Source organism: Eumetopias jubatus, unplaced genomic scaffold (genome assembly GCF_037043125.1).
Source record: "Eumetopias jubatus isolate StellerSeaLion01/CBP00866 unplaced genomic scaffold, mEumJub1_p1.0 scaffold_9, whole genome shotgun sequence".
NCBI classification, from domain to species: domain Eukaryota; kingdom Metazoa; phylum Chordata; class Mammalia; order Carnivora; family Otariidae; genus Eumetopias; species Eumetopias jubatus.
Genome location: NW_028274815.1, coordinates 9851186 through 9867303, shown reverse-complemented (window position 1 = coordinate 9867303; position 16118 = coordinate 9851186). Strand labels below are relative to the sequence as shown.

Here is a 16118-nt window from a genome sequence, read left to right as displayed (position 1 = left end):
CAGAAGTCACAGTCAATGTGGGAGGATGCTTTTGTGGTTTCTGAAGAGTGTTCTTCCTGCAGAAAGCACTGAGTCTTCCCACCAGATCATTCTTCTACATCTACTTGGCCAATAGTCAGAAGCAGACTTTTTTTTTTCTTTTTAGAAGCAGACTTTCTTGAAATTGGTACAATATGTAATTATCAATGATTTAAAAGACACCATGAAGACCTCTGCCAAAAGAAGTCACCTTTTTCTGCCGTACTAGAATGCCACAAATTTGCCACTCCATTAACTCGGGTTATTGAAAGGTCTTGGATTCATGTAACCCACAAACATGTTCTCTTGTAGGGCAGTGTAATTTGAACCTCTTCAAAATAAGAAGTCCCTGCTGGGAATTCAATAAAGCAAGGCTCCTTTGGAATTAAATTGCGCAGGCATCGTATCCTCATGTCCTTCAGGTGGGCTCCGATGGAGGCACCACTTCCAGATGGCCCCCCAGCATTTTTGAGGAGTATTCTAGTGCATGTGCTGGGCTGTCATTCATTGTCTACTGTTGGCCTCCTTTAGTAGATTATGAAAACTCCTTGAAGGCACTGACTTCATACAAATCTCTAAATATGTAAGCTCAGGACTTGACATTAAATGACTACTCTGAAATGGCTTAGGGAAAATGAGAGAGGAAGAGGGAGTGCAAGAGAGAAAACAAACTATGGGTGGATCAGTTAATGTTCTCAGTTAATTTCCCAAGATACAAATTTTCACTTATTTTTTTTAAGGCAAGAGGGAAGCAGGAACAGATGGGTCAATGATCCATAAGCAAGTTTGGAAAACCAGCGTTTGAATTTTAGCTCAGCCCCTCCTCCCATAGTGCCATAAGGCAAGAATTTGAAATTATTTATGTGCCATTCAAATTTTTGCTGTCTGGGTACAAATTAGGAATTCAAACTTATCTCCTATCATTTTTCCACTATCATATCTAAAGCATCATCTGAGATAAAGTTCTCATTAGTATCTGGTCCTTGTGACGGGTACTTCTGTCTACATGTGCTCATTGGGAATCAAAAATACCTTCAACAAATGCCTTAAAAATTGCTTCCACCTTGAAACCCTCCCCAGGCACCATTATTTTCCTTCTGCCTGTATTGCCATTACTCTTTGTGCCCACATTTATTACAGTGCTCGCCAGACTCATTTTTAATTACCGATCTTTCTAGTTTCTCTACTAGGCAGTAGGGGATTTTTTTTTTTTTTTCCTAGCACAAATTCTGTTTTATGTATTTCTAGATATTCTGCGGAGCCTGGATCTCTGAATGCATGAAGAATCCTCTCCACCTTCCCACTTCAGACCCACAAAGGACCGTGAAATGAATGACAAAGACCCCACATCTCAGCAGCTTTACATATGAAAGTTTTCTTCTGGGGATACCCGGGTGGCTCAGTGGGTTAAGCGTCTGTCTTCGGCTCAGATCACGATCCCAGCATCCTGGGATCGAGTCCTGTATCGGGCTCCTTGCTCAGCAGGGAGCCTGCTTCTCCCTCTGCTTGCTGCTCCCCCTGATTATACTCTCTCTCTCTTTTTCTCTCTCTCATTCTGACAAATAAATTTTAAAAATCTTTAAAGAAAGGTTTTCTTCTGGTAGCAATGTGAATGCAATACTGGCAAAAAACAATACTTAGTCTCCAGTTCCTTGTAAGACAAATGGAGACCGTAATTTCTGCATTGCTTTCTTCATAGGATTAGTGTGAAGATTAAGATAAGGTTTTGTCAGGTGTAACATTCTTCGTAAATGCTGACTAATCTTATTATTGCCTTTATGTCATAGAAGTTGTCAGAGGACTGGAAATTATTTCAGAGCAATTGTATTCCACCTTGAGAGACCAGTCTGGAAAGGGTAGATCCTACCCCTGCTGTGTTAGAAACACTTCCTTCTATTTTAACGAAGCTTTTGGGCTGAAGAGTCTTTGCTTTGGTAGTATCATCTCTCAAATCTATTCAGTGCAGCCTTGGGGTCTGGTGAAGCTGTTCTAGAGACTATCCTCAATCATCTGGATATATGCTTCTCGGTGTGTGATCCTGGGTAACTTATCCTTTCTTTGGACCTCAGGGTCATTATCAACATAATGAAGGGTTGAATCAGGGGCCCTCCATGCCTCTACTGTCTTGTTGACCATCCCCTACAAGGAGCCGCTCTCTGTCCCTGGACATGTTTGAGGAGAGTACAGAATATTTGGGAGACAAATATAGAGGAGATTCCAACATCAGGAGGATCTCCTGATCTGTTGTCCTTCAAAGTCTTTTTCAAGCCTCAGATTTTCGAGATGACTTTGGGACGAGGAAGATTATGAGTCACACAGTTTTCTCATTCTATTTCAGGAAACCCGTGGGAGGCAGTGTGTTGTTGTGGGAAGGAATAAAGGCATCAGAGTCACCCAGACCCAGGTTTAGAATCTGACTCTAAAACTCACAGTCTGTGTAATATGGAAACATTACTCTGACTCTGAGCCTCAGTTCCCCTCTCTGTAAAATGGGAACAGCGGCTCCCACTTCCAAGTGGTGTTGAGTGTTCACAGGGGTTGCACAGTCAAGCACTATCAAGGTATCTGGCAATGCACAGCACACTCTCTCTCTGGCACGTGCTGGTAGGGAATATCCTGGCAACTTTCCTGAATCTCCACAGATTCTGCATGCAAGGAGAACACCACCTTATTTCTAACATAATAAGTTCACTTATGTTAGCATTACTAGCATCCATGCATATATTTATCTTCATGGTTCAAAGCCACCAAATGTATTATTCAGAAAAATATATTTCTGGTTTCCCAACATGGCCTCAGTTTACTCTTCCACATAATAGAAATAATATCTACCATCAGGGTTTGTTTAAATAAATTATATAAAATCAAGTTCATGGGATGTCAGGAGGACACGTCAAATGCATTCATTCCCTTAGGGATCAAATAGTTATTGTGTATTTACTGTGTGTCACATCCTGGGCCATGTGATGGGATTTAAGGACGTATGAATCAGAGTTAGAATATCACACCTAGCATTTGTCGAGTACTTAATACATACCAGGAACTGTGCTAAGTGCTTTTCTCATTTATTCTTCAAGACCAAGTCATGGAAAGGTATCACTGCTCTAATTTTCAAGATGAGAAAAATTGTTATATCTCACCAGGTTATGAACTGTCAGAACCAGGATTCCAACCCGGGATCTTTGGTCACAAAGTCTGTTCATTGACCTATATGTAAATTCCAACTCCTGTCTTTCTGAATCGTGTAGCGGAATGGGTGAGGATTCCTCTCCTTGGGGTGGGGATTCTACGGGTGGAGCGGGCTAGGGGGAGAAGTGTTCAGTTCAGCTGTGGATGACAAGACAGTGCTGATGGACGACCAGCTGGGGATGTCCTCCGGTGCTTCGCTGAGTTTCCCCAGTCAGAGGGCTGAAGGCAGAGAATTCAACATCAAATCCCTTCAACTCTTGTAAAATAATTAATTCACGGGATGGAAAAACACATCACCGGTAACAGAAAAAGCAACCATTGTCTTTCCAGAGCAGCCCTCAAGATTTAATAGCAGGCTCCTACTGAGGTCTCTGAGAATGTGGGGGGCTGGTTGTCTAATGGAAAAGCGAGCGAAGACTGCCATACTGATTGTGTTGCATCCTTATACGAAACCACCATCTGGAGGGCATGGGCGAAAACCTTCAAACCCAAGTCATCCGTTTCCTTTTCCTTGGATTTTTGGGTGATTTTTTTGACAACTCAGGTCCCACTAACTTAGACCTGTGGTTTGTGAGCTGTCATTGGTGAACCTCAAGCCAGATGTTTCACATGGCAAGTAGCGGCTCAGGGAGGCATGGGTGGCAGTTAGGTGCGGAGGCAGACAGGCTGAATTCTGGGCTGTGCTCTCACGTTCAGATGTGAAGCCCCCAGGGGCAGTGGCAGGTGGAGAGCTGAACCAGGGACCAGGAAACCTGACTTTTTGTGCCAGGCGGCTTTGGTGTGATCTCGCTGCTTGGCCCCAAGCCAGCCAGTGACTTCCTCAGCCTTGGGCTCTGCTTCTTTCATTTTAAAGCTTTCTACCCTTTGCCAAGTCTTGGATCTTCTTTCGGTTCCAAGTTTTCTGATTTCAACTTCATGCCCCATTTGCCCCCTTCCAGAATATTCTTACATTTACTTACATCTGTTAACACGTGCCTTGAATTTCTGAGTTCACTGGTCTGTATACATTAGTCTCCAATCAACAGTGTTTCCTCCCAGTTCCTGAGTCCACCCAGTCAACAAGGCTCAGATACCACTTCTCTCAGGGAGAAACCTTGACTGGCTTACAGTCCTGTTTTAAGTCACCATTCTGAATTTTACCTCTCTAAGACATCAGAATTCAGCAAATGTGAGTCTTGTGCAGGGCTCCCTGAAAGCCCCTAATTTTGCACAGGAACTAACTGAGGGCTGATACAGTTATTATGCATACACTTGATACATAATAGACACTCCAGAATTTTTTCAATTGTGCTGCATATTTCTAGACCATAATAGAAACTATTTAGAATTTCCCTCCAGGAGATAACTTTTCTTTTTTTTTTTTTTTTTTGTAGCACTACCTCTTTAACATCAGAGCTCACGGTAACCCTGAAAAAAATCCAAATGTTGGTAAAGCCCATACCCTCACCTCCATTTGGACCATAGTGGTGCAGTGGTGTGATGAACACTGGGTTCAAAACCCCAAGCTCTTGCATCTGACGTTCACTGGCTGTGCAGTCTTGGGAAAAATCAATTCTTTTGTGGGGACAGGACTTCCATTTCTTTTTCCCTATTTTCCTGCTTAATGCCTCGGTAGGGAAGCATCGACTCGGGTTTATGAACACTCGGTAGAAACTGTAAGGAGCTGTACAAATGCAAGGTATTTTGAGATTCATTGATGCTGAATCCTGCATATGGTCTAACAGTTGTCTATGTGTGCGCAGGGGGGAGGGTGTGATCTTTTTCTGTAACAGCTTTATTGAGATATAATTCGCAAACCATACAATTCCTCTAGTTCATGTGTATTTGTGATGACTGAGATGTGCACTCCTGCCAAACTGACATGGCTCCGAATTCTACCTAAGCTTCGAGAAGCAAGAGCCCTGCCAGGTGACCTTGATCTGCCAGGGCCTGGGCTCCCTGGGCTTTCGGTATGAGTCGTCCTGACCTTCTCTTGCTTATTCAACCCGTGGAGGGGCAGGAAGGGGAAGGGTGGAGGGAGCTCCCACCCTTTCCTGCAAAACAGCAGAGACCTCAAACCTGCACCAGCAACCCAACCAGAGAACAAAGGAGGAAGGGTTTCATGCACTTTATATTCCTTTTTGCCTTATACCTGACCAAAACCGCCTTTTCCTCTTAAATTGTCCATCTCCTGTTCTTTTTTTCCTTTTTTTCTTTTCACGAACTCAGAGTGCCCAGATACTTGCAAAGGGACATTAGTAATACAAAAAGTACCAGGGAAGAAACCTGCATCAATAAATACTCCTCCTCAGCTTTAGACAATGATTGTTGAAATTACCCATTTTCACTAATTTAACATATTATCTCTGACATGAAGTACCTCTTCTCCATGTTGAGACAAAAAGTTACTCCAACTGGTCTTGACGGAACATGAGACATTTTTATCTGGACATGGCACTATTATTTTTTTTTTTTAAATAACCTTGTTTATCACATTTAAAGTGGCTCCAGACCAAAAAACAAGAGAGCTGCCAATTGATGACTCCTCGGCAGGGCTGGCTGGTGTTCCAGGGAAGAAGACACGGCTGGGGCAGAGCCACGGGGCAGCGTGGATGTGAAGGGGCCCGCACCTAGGACCTGGGAGCCCAACCTTCCGTTCCTTTCATTCTCTCTGGCCGAGATGATTCCGTTTCCTCGCCTGCATATCAGAAGGGAACTGGAGTCTCTAGAGTGTCCCTGGCGCTGTGGGAATACGCATTCCTACAATTCTAACGGCCGGCAGGAACAGAAGAGCCAAGAGCCCCCATGCTTCCTGCGGAGAACGAGTCCCCTTTGGCATGAGGTGTCAGACGCACGGGGACTTCTCCCAACCCTTCTCCTTCACCTCCTCTTAGACATCTGAGGAAAAGTCTCAAGTTTCTGCATATTCATAAATTAAGTGGTCAAGTTGGCCATTTAGCCTGATCGGATCTCATGCAGTGAGATCCTCCCCCAACCCCCTCAGATGTGATATATCATGAACAGAGCATCCCAGTCTGCACCAGAGACAGCGACTGTGAGTTTGTGGTATGGGGGCAAAGCTAACCCATGCTCTTTGACCTTGAGCAGCAAGTAAAAACAAAAAAAATTTTTTATACGGAAGAAAGCATTTTTATATCAATTATTTTGTTAGATCATTATTGCAACTCCATAAGGTTATTTTATAAATGAGTGAATGGACGCTCAAAGCAGTGAGGGGACCAGAGGAGGGCAGGTAGCAGAGGGTCTTGAGCTCCTGAGTCCTGGGTTCTGTCCAGTCTGTCCTCCTTCCTTCAGATGTGCAGCAAAGTACCTAAAACACAGGTGTGGTAGATGGCCCAGAAGTGCTCGGGGAGCCCCGAGGCAGAGCCTAAACCCAGCAGGCTCCTCTCAAGGACAATGCCTGTTCCCATAGTCCCATCTGTATCTGCAGCACTTGGGCAGAGCCTGAAACGTGGGAGCTTCCTGCATGTTTGCTGAGAAGGTGATGAGCCTGTGCGGGGAGGAGCGTCTCTGAGCCGGACAGTCGGGGTCAGGAAAGGGCTGTATGTTCTAAGGGAAAACTGTGCACAAGAAATAGGTCCTCCCAAGGACAGAAAGTGAGTCCGTGCAGCTGCAGGGTCCGGGTTATGCGGGGGAAACGAAGAAGGAAAGGCCAGACTATCATCGTGGAGAGACCGAGGTGTTTACCTGAGATGTTCGAACACTGTGGCTCTAGGCAATGAAGACCCTAAATCTAATTGTTTTGAGGGAAGTAATGACACACCCACGTGAACAAATGAAAGAGTAATTACAATAATCAGACGTCTGAGTGGGCGCGTGGGCAGCGTGCTGCCAGGAACCTCTCAAATCCTGCTCCAGTGGGGCTATTCCTCTCTTGACGCTAAGCAAAGCGCCCATTTTTGTCTGCTAACTCGTTTTTGAGAAGAGCTGGAAAACCCATTATCCTTGGCCTCTTTGGCAGCCCATTCTCCAGCACATCTGCTTGTGAAAAAGGCACAAAACTTAGGTGGGTTCGCCAGATATGTCCCTGATTTTAGCACCGAAAGTCCTGCCTCCTGGGAAACTGTTTGTTCCTGGATACATTGTCGAAGTATCTGTGGACATCTCCCAAATTTCGGGTTCCAGCCCAGTCTTCCCTCCTGAAATGCATGCCCATATATCCAACAATGTTAAGGCAAATTCACTAGGGTGACTCAGCGTTCATTCAAACCTGGTGTATCGCCAACTGATCTCATGGTTTCTTGCTGTCCAGAGCAGCTCCTCAGCCATTGTTCCAGTACAACCTACCAGGTTGAGCAAGTGAGAAACTCGGGAGAGTCCCAGGACCCCTCTGCCCGGCTCAGCCCAGCCCATCCAATCACCCCTTGAAGGCCTCCCTCGGACATGTCCCCTTTCACCATCCACTGCCACTATCCCAGACTGAGCTACTGTCATCCCTTCCCTAATTTTTATAACAGAATCCTAATTTGCTGCTTGCGCCTCTGACAAATAGCTTTTACTGTAATCAGAGTAATTTTGAAGCACACTTCAAAATACTGATCTGATCCTGTAACTCTACTCTTGAGTAACCTCCAGTGGTTTGTGTCCAAATTTCTCGACCCAGCTCCCAAGGTCCATCGTAGCTGAACCACGCCTGCATGTCCACACACTCTTCCTATTCACTCGTGTTGGGGAGGGAGGTCACGGAGGTATGGGATACGGGGGGGAACTCATTAACACTCTACTTGTCCTCATTAGTAATGTGAACTCTGGAAAAGAATTCTCCCTTCTTCCCATTGGAGGGTATGATTTAAGATATGCTGCCAGCCCCCATTTCCCCAAAGGGAGAGGCTTTATTAATCCAATGGTGGGAATTCGAATTTATGAGGCCATGTTTTACTAGGGGGTCCTGTCTCTTTGTGCAAAGTACTTCTCATGTGGCATTCTGGCCCCTCTGAAGGCATGTAGCCTCTTATCTTCCATACTCCAATCTCATTCATTGGAATCAGGGCTCCTTCTCTTTCCTCTTCCTTCTTTCCAGACCTCAGGTACACCTGAGTAGACAGAGCTAAAACTTGAGATTCAGAGACCAAAGTCCAAATTGAACCTCAAGCCTAAGTCACAATTTCTGATCCAGGTTTTACCAAGGCCTTGTTCGGAATTATCAAATGCTTGCCTGGCTGCAACTTTACTTTTCCAGTTGGCTATTGCTCTGTTTGCTCAATCTCCATCAGAGGGGGCTGCGAGCAGAGTCCTAAGATCCTGAGAGCCTCTGCATATGCTTTGAGCTTTAGCTGCAATGTGTTTTGCTCAGTGACTCCGTCCATGACCTTTACTATTAGATCTCCTTCTGCTATTCTTCTATACCACCTTCTTTGCTTCTATAAAAGATAGCACAGTCATAAGTCCCTGCTCAGAGTCTCTTCCCTGTTGGAATATAAACTCCATGAGGGAAGTGATCATGACAGTTTCATTTACTGCTGTCTCCTTGGTTCTAGGTAGAGAGGTAGATAGCCTGTATCAGTACTCAGCCAACATTTGTGAAGTTAATGCAGAAGACAACCTCCGGCCTATCTTCCTCTCACTTCTCTTGGAGGATCAGTTAGGGATTAAAGGAGAATAAGAATGTGAAGATGTTCGAAGGTCTAATAAGTTACATGCCTAGACGCTGGACTTACTTTGGAATGCTGCTCGGTGTACCATCACCTGCCCTCACCGGACTTACCCCATAGAGCAGAAGCTATTTCTTATTCACCTCAATTTATCATTTTATGTTCTAGAAGAACCTATCTTAGACCTCCCCTGACACTGAAGAATTAATATGGGTTTGGTTGTGCTTTGACCAACTTTGCCCTGTGTAACTACAGAGATATTCTATATCTCAGATTCTAGCCCCAGATCACTTCTACTTTTATTGGAAGGTGAGAGAATCTCTCTCTCTCTCCCTCTCTCCCTTTCTCTGTATTCAGAGTTGTCCAAGAAACTGAACCAATAAGATACATATAAAATTATATGAGCCAATTCCTTACAATATAAAGAGAGCTTTATTTTAAGGAATGGGCTCATGCAATTAGGAAGGTTGACAAATCCCAAGATTTAAGGTCAACAGGCTGGAGACACAGGAGAGCTGATGGGGTGGTTCCAGTCTGAGTCCAAGTCTGAAGGCAGAAGAAGGACCGGTGTCCCAGTTCAAAGACAGTCAGGAAGAGAGAGAGTATCATTTCTTATCCCCCCCTTTCTGTTCTATTCATCCCTTCAACTGATTGGATGAGGCCCACCCACTTTAAGGAGAAACATCTACTTTACTCAGTCCATTGATTTAAAGGTTAACCTCATCCAGAAGTATTTTCACAGACATATCCAGAATAAAATTTAACCCAATATCTGGATGCCCCATGTCCCAGTCAAGCTGATATATAAAATTCTCTCTCTCTCTCATTTTTAGTTGACAACACATAGTTGAATTGACATTAAGAGCTGTAGTATGAAGTGTGTACAACCTGTTTGGGGAGCCAAGAGGAGGAAGCTACTTACTTTGCCTTGGTTGGGGGCAGTGTCAGGGAAGGCTCCCCAGACAGCTCTCCCTCAAGAACACTGCACAGTTGAGGCTGTCCCATGGCAAGCTGGAGTTTGGGGCCGCGGCCTAGTCCATACTATGAGAGACACTCCTTAAGCATGATTTAAGGGAAATAATAGATTGAACTGACAAAATTATTCTTAGAATGGTTTATCTTCTCTTCAGATGGCTTTCTCTTTTTCTTCTCTGTCTCAGTTTCTCTCCAGGAAAGGCCTCGCACCTCACGAATAAAATAGTGCCTTAAAAAAGAAAAGGTGTTGGTTCAGGAGCCAGAGAACCTGCTTCTAACTAGAGGCTGTTAGGCAAATTACTTCCTCTGTAAACCTCTGCTTCCTTATTTGGAAAAAAAAAAAAAAAGGATTAAAACTCTCTACTGCTCAGTGTCAATGTGATTTAAATAGGATACACTTGAGAAAGAAGACCATTTTGTGCCCAACCCAGACCGAGCTCGGGAAAGTTTGCCCCCACCTGCCCTGTGCAGCCTGAGGTGCACGGTCCCCCTGGGGGGAGGCGAGCAGGCCAAACTTAGAGCCACTGGTGAGAACCAAAGATGAGGCAGCCCCACTTACACAGGAGGAGAGAGATGTGGAATGTGTTTTCTGAGAGCCACCTGGGGTGTGACAGAGAAAGGAAGCCAGAGTGGAATGCAGTAGCTTGTCAGCCAAACTCTTCAGGGAAGAATGCTCCCCAGGCATCAGGGAGGAGAGCAGAGACCCCCCTCCACTTTACCCAGTCACCATGGTCCTGTTATTCATTAGACCTGTGGAAGGGGGGATGACTCGGGATGGTGGGAGCACAGGGGGCTCAAATAGCTGAGCCAGCTCCCCCATGGGGCTGGAATCCTGCCTCGCTGGGGCGGGAAGCGCTTTTCCCCTTACCACTCATTAACCATTACTCCGTGCCTTAACCAGCCCTCCCAAGGTTCCATCTTCCTGTGAGCATCATTCTGAGCAGCAGAACCTTCTCCTCCTCCCTGAGGTCTGGTAGGCAGCCCCTGACTGCCTTATTTCTGAGCTTTGCTCACACTCTTCCTTCCATCTGGAATATTCCTCCTTCTCCTTGACTTATTAGAGATTTCTCTTTCAAGGTCCAACTCCAATGCCCCATTTTGCTTCCCATCTTCTCTGAAACACAGAGTCGTGCTGAGTTTTGCCCTCTTCCGCTCACATATGTACTTCATATGTTTTCTGTTGCACCTGTGTATTCTATCTTGCCAAAAAAAATAATTAACAGTCAACAAGCTTACCTTCCCCCACTGGATCGGATGCTCCTTGAGGAAGAGGAACTTGGAGGAGGAGGGGAAACTGGGCTGAGGTCATTAGGGGCTGCCGAAGAGCAAGAGTGGGTTAGGTGAGGCCAGGAACGCTCTCATCTTGGGTACAAAATTTAAGTATGCATCGAAATCTCAGAAGTCAAGATAAATATTTGAAGGCAGTATTTATTTCTTTAAATTTCTTTGAAAGATTCCATTTACTTATTTATTTGAGAGAGAGAAAGAGCAAACAAGCAGGGAGAGGGGCAGAGGGAGAGGGAGAGAGAGACTCTGAAGAAGACTCCCTGCTGAGCACGGAGGCTGATGCGGGGCTTGATCTCATGACCCTGAGATCATGACCTGCGCCAAAATCAAGAGTCAGATGCCCAACAGACTGAGTCCCCCAGGTGTCCCTGAAGGCAATATTTTAAAAAATCAAAATTAAATTAAAAATCCTTAATGATCAAAATATTAAAATTAAAAAAAGGCAGGCTGTTGTTGTTTATGTGTTTTTTGGCCCTGTCTTTTTTTTTTTTATTTTAAGATTTCATTTATTTATTTGAAAAAGAGAGAGAGAGAGAGAGAAAACACAAGCAGGGGTAGAGAGGGTGGAGAGAAGCCGGGAGAAGCAGGCTCCCCGCTGAGCCAGGAGCCCAACATCGGACTCGATCCCAGAACCCCGAGATCATGACATGAGCTGAAGACAGATGCTTAACTGACTGAGCCACCCAGGCGCCCCTTATGGGCCTCTGTTATGCAACAAGAAAGCCCCAGGCCCCAAAGCGGCACCACCCTCTTGGCCGCTGCTGGGTGAGCTCCTGAAGGGTAACCATGAAGTGAAAACAGAGGGCGAGACGCAGGGCTTTCTACGTAGTCATGCTGTGTGTGTGTGTGTGTGTGTGTGTGTGTGTGTATTTAGTCAACTTTTATTAGAGTTTTCCACTTGGATCAAAATATAGGCAGGTATTTTGGTGAGTATGCATGGAGGTGCACATTTTCCCATCTTCCCTTCAGTCTCAGGCTCCAGCCTGGCTCTGCAAGGCTCCCTTCAGGGAAGAAGTAGCACCTGCTCGGGGATGGGGCATGGGGAAGATGTAGGCGAGCCCGAAAGGAGCCTTCTCCACCTGCTGCTCCCCAAGAGGGGCTCCATACCAGAAGTCTGGCCGTACACAAATCTCTCTTTCTTGGGGCCCAAGTCCTAATTCCCACCCTAAACAGTTCAGAAACTTCTGGAAATATCAATGCCTTCTCCTTTTAAGTTTGAAATATATCAGTTAGTCTTCATATATCAGTAATGTCTTCATAATAGCTACTTTATCCCATCTTTTGTTTATCTTTGTTTATAAAAAAAAGAATGTTTTTTTTATTCTATGTACTTTTTTTTTTTTTAAATTCCAATGGACATTTACTCTGAACCAGGCACTGGGCTACGTGCTGATAATTCAGAAGCAAGTTAAGCCCCTACCCCCAAGTCGCTGGTCATTTACTGTGCTGGTCTGTGTACTGGTGGGTGGGGCAGTCAGAAGCTAGGGCACAGAAAGTGAAAACACAATTGCAGCGTGGTATCGGAAGTGTAATGGCAGGGCAAAGCCCAGTGACTACAGGAGCAGAGAGGAGAAAGCCACCATCGCTGCCTTTGGAGGCCGAGGGTAAGCAAGAGAGGCCAGGGATGTCAGAAGGAGACAGAGTGCTGACCTTGTCAGCAGAGCGGGTGCACAGGGAGGAAGAGAAGGTAGCCGGGTAGCGGCCTTCCTGACATGCTCAAGGGGAAAGGTGTCCTTGGAAAAGGCAGCTGCCTATGGAAAGCTGGGAGCAAGAGAAGGCCAAGTGCATGCAGGGCACTGCACTGACTCGGGGTGTCCAGCCCCTAGGGTAGGAGAGTGAAGCAGTTAGACCTGGGGATCGCCCCCGCAGAAACCGGCCCCGAGAGCCACTTGGTCAATTTTGCATTGTCAAGTTTGCCTTGGGCTCGCTGTGTGAGAGAGGGTGGGGTTCAGCCAGGGGAGGGAAAGCAGCAGGCTGGCCTGGCCTGTTGGAGACATGCTCCAGGCTAATGAGAGGAAATAGAAAATGTAATTAACATGTCTGCCACCAGAAATGAGAGCTAAATCTATTACTCTCTTCCTCCTACTTCTATTATAAATTACTGTGTTTCAATTACGATTTTGAAAGTATTTCCTTGAGGAAATATGTCAAGGTTCTGCAATAGGAAAGAAGGAAATGGGACCATGAAAGTTTAATTTATTGCAGTGGCCGCATTTAGAAGAGGAAGAAGAAAATGAAAAAGAATAGAAAGGCAGAAACATGGAGAGTGTCGCTGACAGGTCACCTGCTGGGAGCAGGGAGGTGGGGAGAGAAGCCCGAGGTGTCTGAATATTTATGGAGTCGCTTTATGGCATGCAGTGAGAAGAGGCAAGCAAACACTATCCCGGCAGGCCAGGTGCACCTCTTCCTACTCTGGGCTCTGATGAGCCTGCTCATTTTTCCCTGCAGACGCTGAAGAAGATCTCAGGGAGGATGGCGGCGTGGCTCTAAGTGTGGGGCTGGACACCAGGGTGGGGCGCATGAGAGAGGAGGACATGGCCCGGCTCTCAAACAGCTTGCAGTCCAGCGGTGAGGCTGATTCCACAGGAAAGGAAGTGCTGACAGAGAGCTTCTACTTGGGGCTGGAAGAGCAAGCCTGCACCGATGGGAAGGTGAGGAGCCAGGCCAGGGCAATAAACAGGTTCCCAGGCCCCCGTTCGCATGTTGGCCAAGGACCCTCTCAAGAGAACAGATACCCCGTTGTCTTTAGAAAGGATGGATGCATTCGAGGTACCTTCATTACCTCGTCTACTCACTTAGCATGTAACAGGGAATTCACCCAAGAGAAAGCCCCAGGCCTTATCCTTGAGGACTGCACGGGCCCCTGGGGGGCAGATACATCAGGAAATAACAGCAAAGCAAGGAGGCCGAGCGAAGGTAGCTGAATACACAACAGTATAATACAGAAGTGTGAAGGGATCTCAGGCACCGGGCCGTGAGTCTTGTCTAGGAGGAAACCAGCTTTCCAAGAGAAACAACACTTTGGAAGGAGGGTGGGAGATTTCCTGCGGACCAATGAGCAAAGGGGGCACAGAGAAGGGGTCCCCACAAAAGCCACAGCCCAAGCCAAACAAGGCAGGGAGATGGGAAGCAGAGTGGTGATTCCGGGGGGCCCAGGACTGGCGTGGGGGTGACAGGAGAGAATGCTGGGAGAATCACCCACCACAGAGACCAGGTCCAGAGGGACCATGAAGGTTGTGCCAGGGGGCTAGCATGTAATTCCGATGACACTGGGGAGCTCGGGGGTGTTTTTGAGCACCAGGGTGAATATCTGGGTTCTAGGAAGAGCACTGAGGAAGCTCCACGGGGCATGGCCAGGTGGGGACAGGGGCTGGAGTTCCAGAGCCCAGGTGGGAGCCCACAGCAGTCCCGGGGCGGGGTGCTGAGCAAGGGCAGTGACAACGCAGCCCAGTGAGGGGACATCCTGGGGACAGGTCGGGTGGGGGATCAGCCTACAGATGCTCAACTCAAATCAGCGGAGACCTGCCTGGAGACATTCTGCCACAATCCACCCTTTGGGGCCAAAGCCTAGCAAACAATAGAATTTTGGAGGGCCAGGCACATTATTTCTTAAGTGAAAGCTGTTTTCATAATTACTTCAATCCCATCTGTTTTCATTTCCATGTGTTGATTCTATCTGATCCCCAAAACAATCCAGCAAGACAAGTAGCATCCTCCCCTTTCACAGATAGGGAAGCTAGACCACGCAGAAAGTCAGGTGTGTTGGAGGCTTACGAGAAGTCACCTGTGGACATGGAAAGAGAATCGTAACTTTCTCACTCCGGAACTGAGACCTATTTCCCCCTCCCCCTCTTTTCCTCCCTGCCCCTCTCTCCTTCCCTCCCTTCTTTCCTTCTTCTCTGCCTCTGTCTGTCCTATCACCATTTGGGGGGCCCTTTCTCTGAGTCCAAGTGACGCAGGAGGGCACAGGGCTGGGCTCCCAGAAATCACTGCCCAAGGGAAGAGAGACATCTGAATAAGCGAGGAGGGAAGGTGCCTGCTACAGGTGTGCTCTCATGTCAGTCTACAGGGGAAGGGGATCTCCCTCAGTCTGGGGTTCGGGTAAGGCTTTGGGAAGGAGATGCTGTCTGCTCTGGGAGCGGATAGCAGGTCAGAGCAGAAGAATCTACTTTCATCCTGGGATGAGTCAGATGAAACTGCCTTTAATACGGAGCTAGTTCATTGGTTTGCTGGCTAACACTTTTCCCAGTGAGCTCCTCTGCATCTTTCTCAGACACATCTCCTTCTGACCTGGACCCAGCCCCAGGGGAGCCCATGCGGGTCCGGCCCCAAGGCTACGTGGAGCAGGTGGGTGTGCCTGGCAGTGCATCCCGGATCTGGGAACTTTCCTGCACTCATCCTTCGGGGGCTGGAGGGAATGCCTTTAAGAAGAGCAATCACATCACAGAGGTTAATTCCAGTCCTCTGAGCAGCCGCGGGAGGGGTGGCTCCCTGTTCACGGGGGAAGCAGTCCAGCATTGTGAAGGGATGCAGATGAATAAAGTCACTGTTTACAAGAAATTCTAATCTTAGGGCAGTTCAAGGTAAAGACAGACAACAGCCAGGAACAGCCAAGAACAACACTCTGCCAGAACACATGGAGACAGAGGCCTCCAGCCAGACATTGTTTTTTCTCTAAATATTGTCACCAAAAAAACTCATTCCGAAAATCCCTCCGTCCCCTGGGCAGCCCCCAGCATATCAGTAAAAATAATAGTAAAAGTAATTAGCTATGATATTGGATTGCCTACTATGTACTAGACATTTGTTTATATCACTTTATTTTGATGCTGACCCTCCTCCCTCCCCCCACCAAAATCTAAGTAGGTGTTAGTACAGGAAAAAAAAAAAAAAAAATGGAAGAGGTTGAGTGATTGGTTGAAGCCGCACAGTTAATAAGTAACAGGGCTAACTTCGGTGTAGGACTGAACTGAAGTCTATCCACTTTTCAGATTCTTACTTTGTTTTGCCACGCGAGGAAACTGATTCTGCAGACTAAGGTTGTCTTTATTTCTGAAT

The 16118-nt window shown here is 46.6% G+C and overlaps 1 protein-coding gene across 2 annotated transcripts; it reads left to right on the top strand.

Moving 5' to 3' along the window:
- Window positions 1-12588: 12588 nt before the first annotated feature.
- On the top strand, window positions 12589-15897 carry LOC148163498 (uncharacterized). Of its 2 annotated transcripts, XM_088026164.1 has the most exons (3): window positions 12589-12664; window positions 13509-13711; window positions 15334-15897. In XM_088026164.1, exons 1-3 carry the CDS (start codon window positions 12592-12594, stop codon window positions 15526-15528), a joined length of 471 nt encoding a protein of 156 aa, XP_087882290.1. In that variant the 5' UTR covers window positions 12589-12591; the 3' UTR covers window positions 15529-15897. The 2 variants fall into 2 exon arrangements, with proteins under 2 accessions (XP_087882290.1, XP_087882289.1); XM_088026163.1 differs by lacking the exon at window positions 15334-15897 and having other exon boundaries at window positions 13509-14118.
- The last annotated feature ends 221 nt before the right edge of the window (window positions 15898-16118 follow it).

Bases quoted from the DNA above. Each gene is read 5' to 3' on its own strand.
- LOC148163498 (XM_088026163.1), top strand. From the start codon at position 12,592: ATGGCAGGGCAAAGCCCAGTGACTACAGGAGCAGAGAGGAGAAAGCCA. The intron at 12,665-13,508 runs GTAAGCAAGAGA...TTTTCCCTGCAG, and splicing joins GCTGCCTTTGGAGGCCGAGG to ACGCTGAAGAAGATCTCAGG.